The sequence below is a fragment of the Rhipicephalus microplus genome, chromosome 2, assembly GCF_043290135.1.
Source record: "Rhipicephalus microplus isolate Deutch F79 chromosome 2, USDA_Rmic, whole genome shotgun sequence".
Lineage (NCBI taxonomy): Eukaryota > Metazoa > Arthropoda > Arachnida > Ixodida > Ixodidae > Rhipicephalus > Rhipicephalus microplus.
This window is the reverse complement of record NC_134701.1, coordinates 131,284,520-131,307,604: the sequence shown is the minus strand read 5'-3', so window position 1 is coordinate 131,307,604 and position 23,085 is coordinate 131,284,520. Positions and strand designations below refer to the sequence as shown.

Here is a 23,085-nt window from a genome sequence, read left to right as displayed (position 1 = left end):
CGCGCTTTACACCCGGACTCACGTGTGGCTACAGGAAACCCCCCGCGACCACTGCCGAGGACCGGCATCAGCAGGCGTGCCCGGGCCTTCCTGCGTCGGCTTCGCACTGACTGTTCCCGCACCGCTGCGAGGCGGTTTCACTTCACCAACAGCGGGAGCCCTTCGTGTGCCGAATGCCAGGCAGAGGAGACCACCGAGCACATCCTGCTTCAGTGTCCCGGCTACACTGAACAACGCCGGCGGCTCTTCGACGCCTACGGTGGTCTGGGACTGCCACACGTGAGCCTCGACCACCTCCGATTTCCCCAGGCCCACCGCTCGAGGCTCATGCGGGCCTTCGAGGCCCTACTCAAGTTTTTCGGCGACGCTGCTCTCATAGCACGCCTCTAGCGCGGCCCGCATCCACGTGTCCGTGTTTGTTTACTTGTCGGGCCACGCCCACCTCCTCCGACACTCGCCACGTGGTGCCAGTGCCTTCTCTATAACTTTCAGTGCCTGAAAGAAGGCCCTCTCACGGCCGTCGGCGCTAGTGTTTCCCCCGCTCGCCGCTGATGGGTAGTGGCGCTGTGTAAACATGGTTGGCTCGCTGGTTTGGTGGCACCGAGAAGGTCGTAGGCGGTACTCCCTTCGCTGTGCTGCACGTGGTGTTGCGTTCTTCAAGTTGCATGCTGTCGTATATTGATTCACGTTTCTTTCTTTTTTTTTAATCCTGTGCTTCGGCCGCGCGTGTAGCGCGACTGAAGATGTCGTACTGCTGCGTACCGCTGTGTAAGTCTTACGAGAAAAAGAAAACGCCGGGACTGTCTTTTCACGAGATTCCTTCTGCCGCCGACGTACGAGAAAAGTGGCTGGCCATTATTCAACGTGACAACTGGTCGCCAAATTCAACGTCCTGCTACACGAAGGTATGCAGCCATCATTTTCACGCCGAGGACTTTGTAGAAGGAAAACGACGACGGTTTTTGAAAAAAGGTGTTATTCCTTCAGTTTTTGAAGATTACCCTGCGCACTTGCAACCAAAATCAAGCGTCGAGCAAAGCAGAGCAAGCATCGTAAAGCGAGCTTGTGTTCCTTTGAAACAGAAAAGTTATCATGCGACGAGTGCTGCTGCATCTGTGGTGTTGCCACCTGCAGTACCGACACCACAAAACCACAAACTTGAAGAACCAGAGCCCATGGATATCACCGATGCTTTCAGCGATACCAACCAACGCAGTAACTTTCCCCCCGAGACTCCTCCAGCATGTGACCGAGGTGTTCAGGTGGACAGTAGACAAGCGGTGGCGAGCTTGGCCACGGAGAAAGCCAAATAGAAAAGAAAAGAAAGGGACCTCAGAAACCAAGTGTCAATACTGCAAAGGACAGTTGACAAATACAAATTGGAGCTTGAGACACTACAGCAAGATTCCATGGTAGCAGATATCTCCTATATCAAAGAAAGAGCCGTGAAACAACAGCCAGCAGCACTCTTTCTTCTTGATCAAATTATCCATCAGCAGCACTCTTTCTTCTTGATCAAATCACCAACTTCAGGAGGAAAAGGCCAACATGGTCTGAAGAGACAACTCGTAGGTGTGTGGTCCTTCGACATTTGTCTACTAAAGCCTATGAGCACATGCGAGGCGAGGCCCTTTTAAAACTTCCAAGTAGAATAACACTGTCTAATTACATAGAAACCACCAGTGGTGAGACAGGCTTCAGCAAATTGGTGGAAACAAGGCTAGCTGCAGAAGCCAGGGATTTGGAAATGCCACAGTCAAGGGTTTGCTCATTAATTGTCGATGAAATGCTGATAAAAATCAAGGGTTTGCTCATTAATAATCGATGAAATGCGGATAAAAGAAAAGTTGCAGTATCACAAGCAAAGGGATTGCTTCGTCGGACAAGTGGACACTGAACTGGGACAAAAGGACACCAGTCCTGTTTTAGCCAATTCTCTTCTTTGTTTTGTAATCAGCGGATTAACTACGCCATTCCGGATTCCAATGGCGTATTACTTCACGAAGGGACTCACTGGAGATGAACTTTACAAGATGATTATCTTTGTGATGAAGAAAGTGGAAGCTTGTGGGTTTAAAATTGTGCGGCTGGTGACCGATAATCACAAGGTCAGCGTGAATGCCATGAAGCTTCTTGGAAATGGTTTGGTCACCTACAGGACTGAGCACCCATGTGATCCTGATAGGCAGCTGTTCATGAGTTTTGACCCGTGTCATGTGTTAAAGAATGTTCGGTCGCAGCTGTTGTCACATGATATTGGTCCAGAGCGTGAGATTTCTTCATCTTACATCAAGGATTTGTACAAGCTGCAGAAAGGTTTGACTGTAAAACCTGTAAGGTATCTCAGCCGGAAACATGTACTCCCTAATAATATAGAGAAGATGAATGTTGGCAGAGCTGTTCAGCTTCTGTCGCCATGTGTGACTGCCGCTTTAAAGCATCTGAAGGGGCAAGCTGGGCATACATGCTCAAAATCATTTGCTTATGCAGGCCCAACTATAACCTTCATGAGGAACTTTTACCGTTGGTTTGTACTCCACGACACGAGTAGTACCATGCAACACTTGGTTCAAAATTTCGCTGACGCTCGACACTATGATGACATTCAAGATTCCCGACTAGAGTGGCTTGAGGTCACCTTTTCAATGTATTTGGAGGGGCTAAAGAAAAGGAGCAACCATCCACAGGAATTTCTCACGAAGGAAACATATGAGGCCGTTCTTGTCACCAGCTACTCTACTGTGGCATGTACAAGATACTTGCTCACAGAGGAGAACTTCTTTTTTGTTCTTACCCGCAGGTTCAATAGCGACCCAATAGAGTCATTGTTTGGAACCTTGCGAATGTCATCGGGCACTAATGCCATGTTAGATGTTCGCGCAGCACTTTCGGGTTTAGAAAAGATCCTGAAGACTGGAATCGCAGCAGCCAATGTAACATCAAATGTCGCTCATACTGAGAGTGCGACATCTGCGCCCCTACCTGGCAGTGCTTCAAGTTCACAGCCCGTCTGTACTTCGTCTGCGCTGGTTTCCTCATCTGCGAACACAGACGTCCACACACCGCCTTCACTGAAGAAGGCAGTTGTTGTGCTGCAAAGATTAACCACCTCGTTGTTGCCTCAGTACCTCCCAAGTCTTCAAATATCGGCCACTGTGTATGTAGGGGGATACATTGCCCGTGTAGTCAGCGAAAAAAGGAACTGCGAAAACTGTGTCTCTCTGTGTACGAAGCCAGTAACCAACCAGCCAATCCTACAGCTGACACGCAACCAGGACTGGGGTGGTTTGCTGTATGCATCAGACCAGCTTCTTTTTATTTTGGACACTTTGCGAGCATTTGCAGACAGTGCGCTTAGAGACAATCCTACTTCGCAAAAGCCACTCAGTAGCTTGACAAAGTGCACCGTTCCAGCCCTATGTGCATCGAGGTTCCTCAAATGCCAGAGTGACGGAAGCTGTGACCACAGGGCACGACTCATGAACCTTATATCAGTTCACTTCCTCAGGCCACTTCTTTCAAATTATGCATTCAGTGTGACTGACAAGCAGGATGCCTGTAAATATTTCGCAAAGAAGCCACTTTCGAGGAAGTATGCAAGGCTTTGAGATAGGTTGTTTGCTCAAGCAATATATAATAGGTTGTTTGCTCAAGCAATATATAATTTTCTTTTGTCAACAAATGTTTGAATTCCAAGCCAGTGTATCCATGACTGGGCAGTGTTGTTCCCTTAAGGTTTTATTTTTTGTCGCCAAATGTTTTAATGTTCGACGAACTTGCATAACTACTGGGGAACTATAGGGTGCACCCCAGGCCGAAGAACGCACTTCTTTTTCGGTTCACTGCGATTTCACGAGATATCTGGAATAAACTTATTTCGTTGTGGGACGCTATAGCAACCCCTGGTTTTGCCAAGTCTTGTCCTTGTCTGGTTGATTGAGACGCTGTCGCGAGCGGGTTCGAGAGCTTACCAGTCGAGGAAGCCTTTTTGTGGCTTTACCGGTCGTTATGAGCACCCGGGCAACCAGAATCCGAGAAACGGCACTAGCAACCGCATCTGCGCAGGTGATGCGCGAGCTGCGACCGACAACACGAGAGACCCATGTTTACGTGGCGGCACCTGGTGGTGGGCAGCTGCACTCGCTTCGACGGCCGCCGCCTATTGTTCTCCTCCCCTTCCGGCAGGCACTGAAAGTTATAGAGAAGGCACTGACCACAGCCAAGCAAGCGAGGCAGTAGATAGGCTGGAACTTTTTTCTAGTGTCGTGAGCGGACGGCGCCCTCCGCGGGCGCAGTGACGTGTGTTCGGATCTGTCCGCCAGATGGCTCTGCAGCCCGCTGGCACGCTGGCAAGTTTGTGCGCGGCCAGGCCTGTCAAGCGCGGTAGCGAGGTGTATGCGGTATATTTGTGCGTGTGCTGTGCTTGCGCGGTTTCAAACTACTTCATCCTGATGCTGTGTTGACTTGTGAAGGAGCTGCAAACATCATATATTGTCGGCGTTCACCTTTCTCGTCGGATGTGTGACCGTGCCTGCCCGTAAGGGTAGCACGTGCTTTGTGCCACTCTGCAAGGGTGGATACAAGACATCAGAGGTAAAAGTGTCATTGTTTCGAGCTCCCACAGATCCTGTTCGTCTAGAGGAATGGTCGAGAAACATCAAACAAGATGACAAGGTACTTGACAATACATGTGTGGTGTGTTCCCGTCATTTTGATGAACGCTACATACAGAGAACATTCAAACATGTCATTAATGGAGAGGTTGTAGAGCTTGAACGCGAACGGCCAGCGCTGACTGATGACGCTGTGCCGACCACATTCCAAGATGCACCTTTGTAATTCACAAAGCATGTTCCAAAAAGAAGGAACGAGAGAGACCTCGCTAACCACTATGCCCCACCACCGAAGCGCATGGCTTTAGATGAAGGCATGCCCAACAGTGAACTCACCGAGAGTGTTGATGTACAATCAGCGTCGGAGACTTCTGCTCACCTGTTCAGCAATATTTCACCGCCGTCAGCTTTTTGCACCAAAATTGTGCTGACTAATGAGCCTGGGAGCTTTGTTTCGGATGGCACATTCGTGGGGAAAAATGCAGAGATGTGCTCGTTCACAAGCACGTCACATTCGCAGGGTGCTCGGAAACGACGCAGGAACAGGCTGAAACATTGTTGTGCCGAATATACTGCCGCAACGCCAAGGTTGATGAATTTTTCGTGGCCACTGAAAGTGATGCGCTCGCGGCGTTAAAGAAAGCTGACGCGGTGTTTCTGTGCCCCGGGTGTGGTATTGAGCCCATCAAGACCGGTCAGTGCACGAAGTTTGGTGAATCGTACTACTCGCATGCATGCTCGGTTACAACAGGAGAAGGGAAACAGTGTTTGCGTCGCAAGTACACCAGGAAGCTTATATCAAATCAGATGCACAGACAGAAGCAGAATCCCAAACCGAAATTCCGGCAACGAGCTGCCAGGCAATCTGTTCAGCTGTTGCTAACCAGGAGAAAGCTCGCAAAAGCCCAAGAAACGGTAGAAAAACTGTGGCTTGTGAATCAGTCTGTGACCGATACGGCTTTCGAGCAAAAAATTTGCAGACTGCCGCCAAAACAGCAGTTGGCTGTACGAACTTGTTTTAAAGCCGCGTCAAAAAAGTCGAGCCGTGGCATTGCTTACGACAAGCTGTGGGTTCTGGAATGCATCCTAATGCGGATGAAGAGCCCACACCTATATGAACATATAAGGAAGCATGAAATCATGGCACTACCAAGCAAGACTTGTTTGGACAAGCACTTGCAGGGATTTAAAAGCACATTCGGTTTCAACCCCAAGGTGTTTTCAGCCCTGGAGCAAAAAAAAACAAAGGATATGGATGAGTTCAGTCTCCATGGGAGGCCTTGTTTTTGATGAACTGAAACTATCCGAGAATATTGCAGTGAAAGCGTGTGGAGAATTGAGTGGCTTTGTAGACCTTGGTAACTTCACTGAACCAGAAGACAAGACTTCTCTGAGCGACCAGGGATTCATCATAATGTTTCAGCCTTTCCAAGGTGGGTGGTTTCTGTTAATTATACTCCATTAACTCCATTACTCCATTAACGCCACGTGTGGCTTACAAAGAACAAGAATTTGGTTTCTGTCCACTTTTTGATTTCGCATATGTGAAACAAAGAGCCTTGCTTTGTCCAAAACACTGCAATAATTGCTTCGTCTTTACAGGCGGATGAACCCAAATACTTGGCGTGTTTTCTTCTAAAGGCAACGTGAAGGCCCCTCCACTTTTAAAATTACTTTTTGAAGCGACAATACTTGCCAAAAAATCAGGTCTTCGTGTTGATTATTTTACAAGGGACGGTGCGTCATGGAACAACAGAAGTCTTTGGAAGCTGCTTGGTATAAAGGCTAAGTTGCCTCATTCTGTACATCTTTGTAAAACAATGTTTTTCTTGTCTGCATTAGCTTAAATAATTTTCTTACTGATTGCAGCGTCATCAGTGGAAATCATATGCAAGGCTCCCCATCCTGTTGATTCTGCAAGACACCTACACATGATTTCTGACTTTCCACACCTTGTTAAGTGCGTGCGAAACGCCTTTGTTTCCAAAGGATTACAGATCCCACAAGGCCACGTCCATGTCAGTCCTATCAAGGAGGCTTGGAAAAATGACAGAGAAGCCATCACACTGAAAGTGATGCCACATATAACACAAGCACATGTCGAGCCAAATGCTTTTGAAAAAATGCGCGTAAACCTGGCATACCAGCTGTTCAGCGAGGAGGTCCTGAAAGGACTCTTTTTCTACAAGAGTGATCTGCAGGAAAAGTTCCGTATAGTCGAGCCTACAGAGCACTTTGTAAGGCTTATGGAGAAGTTGATTTTTATCATGTCGTCGCGAACACCACTCAGAGGTCTTCGATCAGACTCAAAAAGTGCAGAATTCTTGGAAGAGTTCATTATTTTTTTATGCGAATGGGAGGAGCATGCAGCAAAGCACGGTGGTGGTTTTCTGAGTGCAGGGACTGCCTTGGGACTTCGTGTAACACTTAAAAGTACGCTGTCTCTTTTGGATTATGCCACTTCCAAGCTTCAATATAAGTACTTGCTTACTGCGAACCTCAGTCAGGACAAAGTAGAGAACGTCTTTGGGATTGTTCGTCAGTCATTTGGATGTAATGATCATCTGACTCCAGGACAGTTCTTGATCATTATTAATAACCTCAGCTTCTATAGCTTAGCAAGACCACCCAAGGGTGGAAATTCTCAGCCTGAGCTGATCAGTGCACTCTTGGAGCCGTCTGACGCATGTACGCAAGAAGCTGGTAAAATGACAACTCTCGTGGACAGGCTTTTAGATGAAGGAAATTTAGCAGATGCCGCAGATATGATGGAGAAGCACAGCTCCTTGCTTCATCACAAGGACTTTGTAGAAAAGAAGAGTGACAGCCGATTAATTTATTATGGAGCTAGTTACGTTGTACCCAAGACCATGAAGAAAATATCGTGTCTCGAGTGTGCATTATCACTATGCATTCTTCCTGTTCAGGCCACGTTGAATAGTAACGCTTCACTAACTCAAGCATTTGATCATGGTTGCTTGCTTTACCCATCGAAACCACTTGAACGCCTTGTGACAGAACTTGAGAACGCACTTACTATTTTTTTCAGCCACAACCAGCTGCATGCTGAGAGCATGACCTGTTTTCTTAGCTTTATCCAAGGCAATGAACTCAAGATGGTTGGCTGCCAAGTTCACGGCCGGGAAGTGACAGCAAACATCACCAAATTCTATGCTCTCACGAGGCTGCAATTTCTTGCCAAAGCCTCCAACAAATCTAGAAATTTGCAGAGACAAAAGCAAAAGCTTGTGAAGATGAGGCGGTGCCAGTGAGTGTCGAGTCAAGTTCAGTGTTTCAGTTTCGTGTTGTGAAAAGTTATACAATAAACCGTAAAGATGTTGCTTGTGCTGATTTCTGACCTACTGTGTTCTTTCAATATTACTTTGACGCTGTTAATGTGCTGTCTTCAGCAAAAACGTGGGGGACTAATGGTACGCAGTTTGCAGACCAGGCGCCGTAACGTTTTGCCCAGTTTCACTTTAAGCTGTTTACTTAGGTTGTCGACAATGTGGGCGCTTGCGTAATTGCCGCGGCAACGCCGAGGGCAATTTCATTTTGAGACACTATAAAAAAGCGTAGGTACAAGGCAGGATACCTATTTCGCGCAGCAAGATCGAGAACTTCAATTGCGGCCAACAGAGCTTCAATCGCGGCCAACGGATTCAGCAAGCAACGTACGCGGATTCAGCAAAAGTATGCGGATTCGCGTACTTTTCAGCCGAAGCCAGCAGTCTTTTGAGCTAAATTCGCGTTGATGAAAAGGCCAAAGAGCCCGCCAAGAGTGAAATGAAGGAAACAACGCTCATTTACCAAGGTGTAGAACGGCAGGACAGCGCGCGCAAGCGCCCGCGCTGAATGCGTGCCAGCGAGCGGCAGCGCCACCTACCCACAGGATCGAGAAATGTTACACAAATGCTCCGCCGCTCCGGACACTAGAAAAGCGTTCTAGCCTCTGTAGAGGCAGGCCGCGCGCCAGCCGCTCCGTGTGTTTCCCTTGCCCAGGAGCAAGCCCTCTCTCTCAACAGAACCAGTTTCCCTGCCGTCCCTTCGGCCACTCCGAGTGACGTAGCCGAGGAGCAACATACTGGGCAAGGAGGCCTCTTCCGCCTCCCTCGCTCGGAGAGGAGCAGCAGCGCGTCGTCTGTGCAAAGAGCTGGAGTGTCCTCCTCCACCCAGGCAGGCTCTGCAAGCTATAGATACTTGAGGAACTACGGAGGTCTCAAACTGCCACATGAGTCAACAATCAGACGTGTATGCAATTCTCATGTTGTGAATCCGGCAGTTGAACAACAGGATGTTTCATTCTTGCTGTATGCGAAGAAACTCGTGACTGCAATGAAGGATCATGAAAAAACTGTGGTACTCATGATGGATGAAATCCATATACAACCGTATTTAGATTACAAAGGTGGCATAATCGTCGGCGTTGCCAGTAACACTTCTAATGCAGCCAAGACAGCACATGTAATTATGATGCAAAGCCTTCTTTCAACTCAAAAAAGTGTTGTTCATATTTTGCCAGTTGATAAAATCATCGCTGAACAGCTTCACACTGTCCTCCGGAGCATCATAAGTGAGCTTGAAAAAGTTGGTCTTCACATCATTGCTGTTATCACAGATAACAATTCTATAAATCGCAGAACAATGTCTCTTTTTGGAAATTCATCAAAAGCCAGCAGCTCCTACCCCCACCCATCAGATCCGACACGTCCTTTTTTTTTGTTGTTGATCCCGCTCACCTGTTAAAATGTGTTCGTAACAATTGAATTAATCAAAAGAACAGTGGCACATGCATGTTTTTTCCTTTTCTTCTGGATCTGCATGGCAGCCCGAAAATTCTCACAGCATCTTTCAAGACCCTCCGGGATCTTCACTCAAAGGAACAAGATCAACTTGTGAAGGCTGCCCTAATGCTCTCAATAAAAGCTCTCAATCCTTTCAGCATGGAGAGGCAGAATGTTAAACTTGCCCTGAAAGTGTTTAATCCATCCACGACAGCTGCTTTAGAAACATATGACCAGCGCTATGACTTGCAACACGCACCTGGAACTGCAGAGTTCATAATGATTGTAGAAACATGGTGGAAGATTATTAATGTTAGGTCTCCCAACAAAGGACGACGGCTTCACAATGTGCTGCAGACTCCCATCACGCAAACATTGTGCCCACAAGTGGAATTTCTTCGAAGCATCATGCAGTGGCTTGACGTGTGGGAGCAATTGAAGTTCGATAACGAAATTCTCACACGGGAGACCCACAGTGCTTTTCGACTCACTACAGAGACATTGATCAAGCTTGTCGCATATTGCCTCGAAGACCTTGAATTTGACTATGTACTCCTGGGCAAGTTCCAGACAGACTGTTTGGAGGAAAGATTTGGCAAGTATCGACAACTTTCCGGGTCTCAATACCATGTCTCCATTAGGCAGATATATGAATCCGAACGCAAGCTTCGTCTACACAGTGCCCTGAAGTTGCCAGAGATGGATGCGGAAACGCCTCCAATCAAATTTGATGAGGCCATTTTGCAGAAATTCAAAATTGAAGCAAATGCTAAGGACATTGAAATGAAGGCCCCTAATCTTCCTGCCATAACATACGTCGCAGGCTATTGTGCCCATGCGGCACTCAAGAAGCTGTCATGCACTGCGTGCAGAACAAACTTAGTGGAAGAAGAGGACATCGTATTGGAAAACGCAGAAGTAATAGAGAGCATGAGTCGTGGAGGACTTAAGTTTCCCTAACCTGCAGTGGTGAATGCTGTTATGATCGCCGAAATAGTGTTGGACAAACTACGAAGTCACAAGTATTCTACTGTCTTTCATGCACTCCCCAATCAAAAGCAAGTCTTTTTTTCACTGACGTGCAACCTCTTGATGGAGGGCAGCCATTTGGAGGAATGTCATAGCGGTCACAGCCCAGGATTAGTGGTACAACACCTACTTAGTGCTGCAACCAACATTCTGCTGAAAAACTAATGTAAACTTAAAAACGATCAACTAGTCCAAAAGAAAGTGGCCAAAAAGCGGAAGCTGAACACCTTAAAACCTTGACGGTTCGGTACTTTCACTTGTCTGTAAAACGTCACGTGCACTTGACCATTTATATATTTTAATAAACATTTTTGTTACACCCAACATAGTTCATTTGTGTATTGTTGAGTGAAGTAAATATATATAGATTATGAAGAGTCTGGCTTTAGTTGCCGTAAAACAAATAGAAAAGACGCATACGCTTCTAAAAGACTGTTGATTCTACAATATATATATATATATATATATATATGTAAGCCACGGTACAAAAACGAGAACAAATGGAGAGCTTGCAACGCGCCATAAGTACCCGAACGAGTGGCGCAAGCAATGCGTCTTTCTGAAAACGCGTCCTCCGCGCCCATCGTGGTGTGGTGACGTCACCGAAGAGTGGAGAGGCCTTAGCTAGTCTAGAAGGTGTTGGCTCTACAAGCCTTCCTCCTCTTCCCACCACAGAGGCGCCCGGCAACGTAACACTCGGCGCGCCGATCCACCCCTCCCTGCCAAAGTCAAGGGGAAATCGACAAAAAAAGCAGGAAACAGCACCATGCCCGGTTTCCTCTCAGGTGGTAGCGGAGATCAACGCCCCTCTTAGGCAAACACCACCAGAGCACACAGTTGACCCCATCGGCCGGACGATAATTTTTAGACCGCTCGGCCGTAAATTACACTTTCTGGCTGCATCAAGGGACGCAATCGCTGCTTTCCTCGCCAGTTTCCCAGCCACACATAGGGCGCGGGTTAATCATCGCCGCAACCTCGTCGCTGTCGACACCGCCCCCAACCAACACCACCTAGATTTTTTTTTCAAGGCCTCGGCAAGCCTCCGTCTCGTCAGCGTGATGTCACTGCTGTGAGATCTGTGAGAAGGCACTGCTCGACTGGCTGAGGTCGGAATGGCTTGCGGATTCTGTTTGCCAAATAGACAGACAATCTTTTTTGCTTCGAAACAAGTTTTCAGTAGGCAAACTGTAGAAAATTATTACCTACTGTCTAGCAAAAAAAGCTTAGTAATATTCTATCTTTCAAATGATGTAATTATTTACTTAATTTATTCACGTTTTAAACATTTTTGTGCACAGCCGAGCGAAGTTGGCAGCGCATGACAGTGCGTCTGGCCACATTGATCTTACGTGCTCGCTCGCTCTGCTACAGTGCACTAGAGGGGTGCTTTGGGTAGTGTGTTCAGGAGCCGCGCGCGCCATGCATAGCAACGAAGCGGCGAATGTAGAAAGTCTCGAATGCAAGCGGCGGCGCTGCAGTCGCGTGGGCTGGCAGTAGCGGCTAGCCGCGGAACGGCGGCAGCGGTGGCAGCGGCTTCCTCGGCGCGTAAACAGCTCTCGGTGTGCATGGGTGTCGTTTGGTTTTTTGAAGTTTGAGCAGAAATGGCGAAGCGGAAACGGCAACGCCACTGCTTTGCCCCGGGGTGCCATACAGGGTACAAGTGAATGAAAGGTCGGCAGCCGTCCCTGTTTTCTGTGCCAAAAGACCAAGAGAAGCGAATACTGTGGGAGCGCAACTTGCACCGGCAAGACAAGAGCCTGGACGAAACATGTGCTGTGTGTGAGCTTCATTTTGAGCAGTCGTGTATTATCACAGACTACGTGCACGTTGTGAATGAAGAAGAAGTGCTGATCCCGCGTGGGAAACCGGAGCTCGCCCCTGACGCGGTACCCACGGTATTGCCAAACGCTCCGGAGTATTTGTCAAAAAAAGCAACGCAGCCGCGACCACCTAAGAAAAGGTCGAACAATGACGCCCCTTCCCCAGTCGCCACGAAGAGATCCAGAATTTGCACCCATGAAGAAGCCGGCAATTTAGATTCAAGTAGTGTCTGCTCGACTGGTGTAATGTCAGAACCTGTGCCCACTGTTTGCAGGGCATCATCCGCTCCCGAATATCTACTCGCCCTTAATGTGCCCTCCATATATTGGAGTTGCCATCGTGTGGCTGATCGCACATTTCCTCTCTACTGCAAGCTGAAAATGGATGGAAATAAAATTGCATTAGAGAGAGTAGTTATCTTTTCACACGACGGTGAGGATAACCAGCCCGGCGTCGCCTACACTGCCTACCTCTGGGGTCGAATGGTAGAAAAGGGACACGTCGCTGGACCTGGAGAAGCCGAGGATGTTCTACGAAACGTTGACTCGTACGCTGCGTGCAAAGGTGCCTTGTCAACAAAGAGCATGCAAAAGTGTGACCTGACAAGAGGACTGCAGGAGCAAGTGACTACCCACGAAGGCACCTATTTCAGCAAGCGCTGCGTAGGAAAAGGGCCATCGAGGGTATGATTCATTGTCGCTAATTGGTTCTGTGAATTATTGATTAATTGCTTAAGCTTTTAGCATCAAATATGTTAATCTAGATGAGTGTACACTACGTCAGCAATGTCTCATTTTGTTATTGTTGTAGCGAAGCCTCCGAACTATGAAATGGGTCGAACTCTTGAGTACCTTCAAGTGGGGCTACCCAACAAGGACGCCGCTCGCGCTGAGAGCCCGTGCTTTGCTGTGACTGTCGCCATTGCATATTCTCGCTCGTTGCCGGCTAATAAACGATTTAACAATTTGGTGGAGAGTGCTGCGATCCCTGTCTATGCCTTTGGAGCTACGATCACGTACCCTGCCATCTACTATGTACCAAGACGCTTCTCAGCAAACGCCTCCTCCAATGCCACCCCCTTGTCCCGGTGTCCCCAGAATCCGCGATCCACCCATCTTCACTGGCGCTGATGGCACTGACGTGGAGGACTGGCTCGCCATTTACGACCGCGTGAGCGTCCCCAACAAATGGGACGAGGACGGCAAGCTGACAAACTTGGTGTTTTACCTTGCCGGTGTCGCCAGTTTGTGGTACAACAACCACGCGTCCGATTTTGCCACCTGGTCCGATTTCAAGATCGCAATCGTCAACGTCTTCGGCCGCCCTGCTGTTCGCAAGCTGCAAGCCGAGCAGCGCTTGCGTGAACGTGCTCAGGAGGCTGGTTAGTCATTCACCAGCTATATTGAAGATGTCCTGGACCTATGTGACAAATCCAATCACACCATGTCCAAGTCTGACAAGATCCGAAACATCATGAAAGGCATCGACGATGATGCCTTCACGATGCTGCTCGCCAAAAACCCCGGCACGGTGGCTGAGGTCATCACACTGTGCCAGAGCTACGAGGAGCTCCGCCGGCAGCGTTCGATGACCCGACGCTCCCCATCACGAGCTGCAACGCTTGCTGGCTTGGAGGCCAGTTGTGACCAAGTGGCGCTGATGGCAGAACTGAAGTCCTTTATCCGTGAGGAAATCGCGCGTCAGTTCTCCCTCCTGCCCTTTTCCCACCAACCTGCTGTTCAACAATCGGCTACTACCCTTCTCCCTCCCATCCGCCGAGCAATTGAACAGGAAATAGCGGAGGTAATGCCTGCTTACCACCCCCAACAGCCTCCGGCTCCTGCGTCCCTGAGTTACGCGCAAGTGGTCGCCAGGTCACCCCAAGTCGTTCAAGCACCCGCCCCTCTGACCTACGCTGAAGCTGCTGCACGACCTCCGTCTGTTGCAGCGGGTATGCCCGCTACGTATGTTGACGTAACCCCTCAGCCTCAGCTTCAGTCTACCATGCAGCCACCGTTCCGTCCATCAGCCCTTGCGACATGGGTGAGACCTACCCCGGTGAACAGATGGCGCACACCCGACAACCGGCCCATCTGCTTTGCCTGCGGTTACGCCGGTCACGTGGCCCGTTATTGCCATCGCGTACAGCCGGCTCCGATTTCTTCACCTGTTGCTGGCCAACTCAGCCGTCCTTATCGCGAAGAACCGCCGTCTATGCCACCTCGATCTCGCCCAGGTCCATCTCGAAGATCACCGTCTCCACGACGCCGTTCCCTGTCTCCCATGCGGCCAAGTGCGGCAGCTCATGAGCGGGAAAACTAGTCGTCGCAGTCCCTGAGGCAAGGACTGCGACGCTATCGCAATGTGAAAGCCCTCAGAGCAGCCCCTCGAATGTCATTGACGTGCTTGTGGACGGTGTTTGTGCATCGGCTCTTATTGACACTGGAGCTGCCGTATCAGTTATGGACGAAAAACTCTGCCGCTTACTTCGAAAAGTGACGACGCCACTTTCTGGGTTATCCCTCCGTACTGCGAGTTTGCACCGGATTCATCCTACAGCAGGGTGCACAGCTCGCGTTGTCATCCAGGACGTTCTGTATGTCGCCCAGTTCATCGTCATTCAGGCATGCTCTCATGACGTCATCCTGGGATGGGACTTTCTCTCCCGCCATGACGCCGTCATCCATTGTGCCGCCGCCGAAATTGAGCTCTCACCCTTCTCGCATTTGACGCCAGAAGACAGTCCCCCGACACTGAGCAAGATTCTAACGAGAGACGATACAACAGTGCCTCCAAACTCGACGACGGCTGTGTCTGTCTACTGCGCTGGTCTCTCCGACACCATTGGACTTGTTTCGCCATCTGACCGCGCTTGCAGCAGGAAAGGGTTGCTAGTACCTTTCGCGACCGTGCAGGTCAACCAGGGCAACACTGCTATTTTTGTAACCAACCCGTTCCTGCACGCTGTTACCTTGCTTCGAGGGGAATGTCTCGGCAGAGTGGAACCTGTCGACGACGCACAAGTCCTGGACGTACCCGATGACACGCGCGCTCCCAGGTCGTGTACCATCAATGCTGTTTCCACTTCTGATTCGTCGTCTGCTGATGTATTTGGCCCCTCCATCGCTGACAACCTTACAGCCGTACAGCGTTCCCAACTTCTGGACCTGTTACAAGAATATCGTTCTTCTTTCGATGTCGGGCGAAGTTCTCTCGGTCGCACGTCCGTTGTTACGCATCGCATCGACACTGGTGCCCATCCACCTTTACGGCAACGTCCATATCGCGTGTCGCCTGCTGAACGTCGAGTAATTAATGATCAGGTTGACGATATGCTCCGACGCGACGTTATTCGGCCCTCCGACAGTCCATGGGCGTCTCCTGTTGTTCTTGTTGCGAAGAAAGACGGTTCTGTGCCGTTCTGTGTGGACTACAGACGGCTCAATAAGATCACTTGCAAGGATGTTTATCCACTGCCACACATCGATGACGCGATTGACAGCCTTCATGGAGCCGATTTTTTTTCTTCTCTCGATCTGCACTCGGGGTACTGGCAAGTACCCATGGCTGACGACGCTCGACCAAAGACCGCCTTCGTCACGCCAGACGGCTTGTACGAGTTTAACGTCATGCCGTTTGGTCTATGTAATGCACCTCCGACCTTTGAGCGCATGATGGACACCGTTCTGCGCAACTTGAATTGGTACACGTGCTTGTGTTACCTCGACGATGTCATTGTCTTTGCTCCGGATTTCTCCACGCATCTCCAACGTCTGAAAGAAGTTTTCGCACGTGTGAGCGATGCCGGCTTACAACTAAATCTGAAAAAGTGCCGCTTTGCAGCACGGCAACTCACCATACTGGGGTACGTCGTGTCCAAAGACGGCATTCTTCCTGATCCTGCCAAGCTTCAGGCCGTGGCCGAATTCCCCAAACCTGCATCTGTCAAAGAACTGCGTAGTTTTGTGGGCCTGTGCTCATACTTTCGACGCTTCATACGAAATTTCGCCATGATCATATCACCGCTGACGAAGCTCCTTGGAAGCAACGGGCCCTTCAATTCGTGGTCATCCGAGTGCGACGACGCGTTCGCGAAGCTCCGCCATTTGTTGACGTCGCCTCCCATTCTACGCCACTACGACCCTACAGCCCCAACGGAGGTGCACACGGAGGTGCCAAGTACCTTAGCCACTAGACCACCACGGCGGGGCACCATCGCATTCGACAACGCTACTTCTGGCGCGGGATGTACCGCTATGTGCAGCAGTTGTTCGCTCTTGCCTCACTTGCCAACGCCGTAAACCGTCAGCCCACATGTCGCACGCCAGTCTACAACCGTTACCTTTCCCTGACCGTCCCTTTGGGTGCGTAGGTATCGATTTGTATGGACCACTTCCTCTGACGTCGGCTGGTAACCGCTGGGCCATCGTTGCCGTTGACCATTTAACGCGATACGCCGAAACCGCCGCTCTCCCTGCGGCTGCTGCGCGCGATGTTGCGTCCTTCCTGCTGCATCGATTTATACTGCGCCACGGACCACCCCAAGAGCTTCTCAGCGATCGAGGCCGTGTCTTCTTGTCGGAAGTCGTCGAAGCCATTCTCACTGAGTGCCATACTGTCCACCGCAAAACTACTGCTAACTACCGGCATACGAATGGTCTCACCGAATGCTTTAACCGCACCCTCGGCGACATGCTGTCGATGTACGTCGCCACCAACCACACGAATTGGGATACCATACTGCCCTTCGTCACCTACGCCTACAACACCACCCTTCAGAGCACGACTGGTTTTTCACCTTTCTTTTTTGCTGTACGGAAGGCACCCGTCACACACCATCGACACGATACTCCCGTACACGCCAGATCCATCTGAGTGTACACCTCTTTCCGAAACCGCCAGGCTTGCTGAAGAGTGTCACGAGCTTGCGAAGACTTTTACGACGCAAGATCAAGAGCGGCAGAAGAGTATCCGTGATGGCTCCACCACTTCTGAGCCCATGTTCCTTCCTGGTGCGCTTGTATGGCTCTCGATCCCGACCTCTGCCGCTGGCCTCTCTTCCAAACTACGTCCCAAATATGAAGGCCCCTACCGTGTCATCGAGCGCACCTCACCCGTCAACTATCTGATCGAACCCATTGAACAATCTTCGGACATGCGCCGCCGTGGGCGAGACATCGTCAACGTGGAGCGCCTGAAGGCTTATTATGACCCGCTAATAATAACAAGCTGTTAGGTCGCCAGGCGGCTCCCTCTTCGACCCCGGGGTAATTGTAGCGAAGCCTCCGAACTATGAAATGGGTCGAACTCTTGAGTACCTTCTAGTGGGGCTACCCAACAAGGACGCCGCTCGCGCTGAGAGCCCGTGCTTTGCTGTGACTATCGTTATTGCATATTCTCGCTCGTTGCCGGCTAATACACGCCTTAACACTGTGTTTTTCAGGTCAAGCATGCATCTCTTGCAAATACCTCAGAAAGGCCCTTTTGACGAGGCAGTCAAGGCTCAAGAGGTCAGTCAGCAGGCATGTCGTAAGCACTTCTCAGAAGCTCCGTTCACCCAGGCAAAAGATCAGGAAGCTGTCGTCTCGATCAGCTAACCTCAAGGACGAGCTCCGCAGAATGCAGGAGGTAAACGCCTCGAAAGCAGAAGACGTACTTCATGCTCAGATTGAAACTTTGCCACCAAAACAGCAACAGTGCGTCATGCAGTGTTTTTCAGCTGCGAAGAAAAAGGAGCTCCAAGGGAAATGTCTACTCCAAAGACTGGATTTTAGAGTGTATTCTCATGAAGATGAAGAGTGCGGAACTCTATGAGCACCTTTGCAAACACAACATTATTTACCTTCCAAGTAAAAGTACTTGGCTTCAGCTGAACGCCTACTCCACAGGGTTCCTGTTGATCACAAAGCGTGCATTGAACAAAGGAGTGACAGCCGACTCGTACATTATATGGCAGGGTATGTCGCTCGCAAGTTCCTTTACCGTAGCAATTGCGAGGAGTGCAGAGGTAGTCTTTTGAACAGCTCTGTCAACAACAAAGACGAAGCATGCCAGTTTACGGTAATGTGTGACAAGGGAGGATTGGTGTACCCCTCACAAGCAGTGTTTGAGGCAGTGAAGCAGCTAGAAGATATCTTCACTGTGCATTTCAGTCAAGAGAAGCTGTGCAGTGAGAGCACTCTTGATGTGATGTCACTAGTGAAGTCGCAGTTTGGAGACAGTATCGGCTGCTCGCAGCATGAAGATGACCTCACAACTAAACTAACCAAGTTTTATGTTCAGACAAGACTTCATTTTTATGTGAGAGGACTGAATCAGTCACGAGCAGATCGTAGGAAGAAGAAACTGCACAGGAAGATCAGTTGTTGCTCATGAGTGTATTGCTTTACCTGTGAAATAAAAAGTTCGCATTGGTTACGAGGACCTTGCTTTCTTTTGCGCCATCTCAGCTTGTAGTCGCCCCAACAGCTAACTTTTGTTTGCGGGGTCTAATAGTTAATTGCTTAGCGGTAGCTGGTCGGAGTTTTTTTCTCCCAACCGGGAAGAGCCATTCCGGGAAGAGCCATAACCGGGAAGAGCCATTCTTAACGAAAATCAGTTGAATAGTAATTGCTGCGCAAATTCGCCACGGTTCGCATAGCCGCCTGAGGTCGGCCGCCGCCAACGCGTACTGCCGATGCAGCCGTGGCGCCGCCTCGCGGCGTCGACGCATAACGCGTCAGCCGACAACCTTTCCTGAGCACACTACCTAAAAGCCCTCTAGTGCACTGTAGCTCTGCTGGCTGTTGTGGTTGTAGGCTAGTTGCATTTTGTTACCGCTCACGCTGTTTTTTCTTTCTCTTGTGCTGTGTGAGCATGGTTGGGTAAACTACGCAATATGCCTGGATGCTGCTGTGCACCGGGGTGCAACTCTAACTATGCTCATGGACCTAAAGCGCGCGTTTATCGGTTTCCGATGGACGCCGACCAAAGAACCGCATGGACGCGAGCGATCCCTCGCAAAGATTTTGCGCCCACAAAGTACATTGTGATAAGTGCGTTCTTTCACTTGTCGCAGGTGCCTACGCATGTGTAAACTCACTCAGCTATGCAACTAAAAACCTTTCAATTTTCATTATTTGTGAGCTATGCCTTCGGGGCACTTCCAGCATATATTACGAAGGACATGAGACACGCAGTATTAGTAATCGTGCTGTTTGCCTAATTTTTGTTTTCGCGCGACCAGTCTTGACAAACAGGTACTTTCCTCGCAATCTCACGCCTAGCTGATGGCCTGAGTCGCTCTAAATGGACTGCAGCGCTTGATCGAATCCTATGAGAGATTTAATAAACAGCGCTCGCCTGTTGGGCCGCCTAACAAGGCATGATAATGCCTAATAATACAGCCACATTTTCTGATATGTAGTTGACGAATGTCCACTAACTTTTTCTTGCTTGATTTTTGTGCTATAAGCTCTGTTTCATTTTTCTTTTTTTTTTTCAGGTGTGTGAGAACCACTTTCATACAAGTGATTTTGTGACCACGTCGACCTATCAAGATGAGAAAACCGGACGAGTACTTGAAGTTCCTCCCCAGCTGAGACGACTCAAGCCTGGTGCTATCCCGAGCCTATTTCCAAACTGCCCTTCGTATCTTTCTCGTCCTACTACTGTTGTCCGGGAAGGTCCTGAAGAGAAGCGGCTTTGTCTAGAGGGAGAATCGCTACAGATGGCAATAAGGCAGTCCGCTGAAGCTCACAAAGAAGAGAAGAAAAAGAATAACATCAGTACTTTTGAAGACTTGCTCAGCGCTCTGACAAGTTTCCAGACAAACACCTTCTGGACAAAACTTGTTACTCACGACAAAGTCCTCTTCCTAAACTTCGATTCTCAAGAAGCTCCAACTGTGCGTTTTTTTGTGACAGTGTCAGCTGATTTGATTGTGAAAGTGTTCGTTGGTGACGTGCAGCTTAACAAGCTTGGGACCCCCGTGCTTCCTGTTTATTTGTGTGATCTGCGGGAAATCGACAAGGTCCTTATTGCTGTGCAAAGTTTGGCAGGAAACTTTTGCTTGCAAAGTTTGGCAGGAAACTTCTCCGACAGCGAAGAACACTTGCAGATTGTCATGAAGAAGACAAAGGAAACACTGGATGAACTAGCGTCACAAAGTTTCCCACATGAGTGGCAAGTAGAAGTTGTCAAGTTCGTAAAACAGCAAGTCGGCATTTTACTGAGCAGAACTTCGAGATACCCTGTGGACTTGCAGGTATTTGCTAGCCTTGTGTTCACAATATCTCCACATGCGTACAGATTTATTAGGTCCACATCAAAGTTGAAACTTCCACATCCCAACACAATTAGACGTGTTTGTGGGTCGTACCGTGTGAACCCATGCTTTGAGCAACAAGATGCTTTATTTCTGTCGTATGCAAAAAGGCTAGCCGTAGGAATGGATGACCACGAAAAAACTGTGACGCTTGTCATGGACGAAATTCATCTGTAGCCCTACATTGACTACAAAGGTGGTGGTCTAGTAGGAATGGCTACAAACAGTCAAAACGCAGCAAAAATTGCATATGTGTTTATGATCCAAAGCCTCCTGTCGTCAAGCAAAGACGTAGTTCACATCCTTCCAGTGGCGAAAATGGATGCAATACAGCTGCATCAATTTCTTCGTGAGCTCATTAATGGGTTGGAGGCAACAGGCTTTCGAGTAATCGCGGTTGTTTCAGACAACTTCATCAATGGGAAGGCAATGTCATTTTTTTCAGAGCCACGGAAGGTTGATACGGTCTACAAGCATCCATCAGACCAATCAAGACCACTGTTTTTTATTTTAGATTCTGCCCATGTTTTAAAATGCATACGAAACAATTGGCTTAACCAGCGTAACTGTGACAAATGTATGTTTTTTCCAGACATCAATGGACTACCTGACAAGCCGTGCGTGCTAACAGCTTCATTCAACACGCTGCTAGAGCTCCATGAGAGAGAAAGAAATGAGCTTGTACGACTTGCTCCAACATTGTCTTTGAAGGCACTGAAACCTTCGAACTTAGAGCGACAAAACATGAAACTTGTTCTCAAGGTGTTCAACAGTTTCACAATCACAGCTCTCAACAGTGCACAAGCAGCAGAACTACAGCACGCCAAAAGCACGGCCGATTTTATCAGCACTGTCGTAATGTGGTGGCGCATAGTGAATGTTAAAACGCCAGATAAAGGGAGGCACCTTCGAGATGACTTACAAGAGCCCATAAAAGCAGTTTGTTGCCCCCAAGTTGAGTTTTTGAACAAAATAGTCATTTGGCTCGACTACTGGAAAAGCCTCAAGCATGACACTGGTCATTTCAGTCATGAGACGCACAATGCATTGCATCACACGTCTCTTGCTCTTGTTCAGGTGACAAGCTACTGCCTTGAAAAGCTTGGATTTAGGTACGTCTTATTGGGGAAATTCCAGTCGGGCTGCCTTGAAGACAGGTTTGGCAGGTACCGACAGTTAAGTGGCGCACAGTACCATATCTCCATACGGCAGATGTATGAAGCGGAGAACAAATTGAGGCTGCAGAAGGTCCTCGAGCTGCCAGAGAGTGACGAGATTCCTTTATGTGCCTCCACTGATGAATTTCGTGATGCTTCAAAGCAATTCCAGATTGTAGTTGGAGAAGAGGACGTTGCTGCAAAGCAGCACACACTTCCAGCTGCAACTTATGTCGCTGGTTATTGCGCACATGCTGCACTCAAGAAGCTTAAATGTGCATTCTGTGAAGAGAATCTAGTTGTTGAGAGTAAGACTCTTACAATTGAGGCAGACGAGGTCATAACGAGTATCCCAAGAGGTGGACTTAAGTTTCTCTAAGCCGTCGTTGTGAACGCCGTACTGATCATGAATATTGTTCTCGAGAAACTGACATGTGAAAAACACGCAGCCAAATTTTATGCCTGTGAAAAGCAGAAAGAACTGCTTGTTTCAATGAAAACACTCTTCCTTGAGTGGAATGAAGACTGATGTTTGTGACAATGGCCATACGCCACATGTAGTGATGGGGTACATACTTAGTGCAGCAGCCGACACTTTGTTAAACAACCTTTGCAAACGAGAAAACAACAAGCTGCCTGAAGCCAAAGCAGCTAAACGGAAACTGAAGACACTCCAGGCGTAATCTCTCGCACATGACTGATGATTTGTCCTTTGTGTTTATAAAGCCAAATCGTTTGAGCTCCCAGTTTCAACACCTTCTACAAGATCATTTTAAAAATGCTAAAAGCTTTATCTCCACAATTTTTTAAAGTATTGTCACATTTTTCCTTTTGCTGTGAACATTGCCTTTCTTTTGGCACTTGAGCTGTTATGTAGAAGAATCATTTGAAGATTTAAATAGATCATATCTAACCCATTTCGTGTGTGTTAAATTACATATACTGAAAATAAGTCAACTAAGTGTAGAAAAGATTTTACAGGTAATGTCATGTTTGCTTTATTTTACTTTTTATGAGAATATCGTATGTGAAAAACTTCACATGAATCCTCGTTCAATGGTTTCATTTCATTGTTGGTTTGTTTTTAAAAGCAATTTATATAATAAAACATGCAGTCTTGTTTTGACACAAATCTTCTGGTCCATTTACTGAAATGCAAAATAGACCCTCCAATGCCTTCTAAAACTTTATATAAACCAACGAGTCCGATAACGCGCCTTACTTCAGTATAATTATAACTCAGTGAGACACACTTTCTCACGTGTGGTATTATAGCCAATAGACTTATTTTCGTCTCCCGTTACCACTGCTCTGCTGCTAGGTGTGAACTTGTCCATTGCACAATGAGCTCATCACAAGGTTCTGCTACAATT

General features: G+C 48.5%; 1 protein-coding gene and 3 pseudogenes across 1 annotated transcript; all 4 read left to right on the top strand.

Annotated features, from left to right (window-relative positions):
* Positions 1-1,329: 1,329 nt before the first annotated feature.
* On the top strand, positions 1,330-3,608 carry LOC142796362 (uncharacterized). The gene has a single exon (XM_075886804.1). The coding sequence runs from the start codon at positions 1,830-1,832 to the stop codon at positions 3,606-3,608; it is 1,779 nt and encodes a 592-aa protein (XP_075742919.1). The 5' UTR covers positions 1,330-1,829.
* Positions 3,609-4,008: 400 nt separating this feature from the next.
* Positions 4,009-6,358, top strand: LOC142791477 (uncharacterized; annotated as a pseudogene).
* Positions 6,359-8,793: 2,435 nt separating this feature from the next.
* Positions 8,794-12,038, top strand: LOC142796364 (uncharacterized; annotated as a pseudogene).
* Positions 12,039-12,724: 686 nt separating this feature from the next.
* LOC119169755 (uncharacterized) lies at positions 12,725-22,645 on the top strand (annotated as a pseudogene).
* The last annotated feature ends 440 nt before the right edge of the window (positions 22,646-23,085 follow it).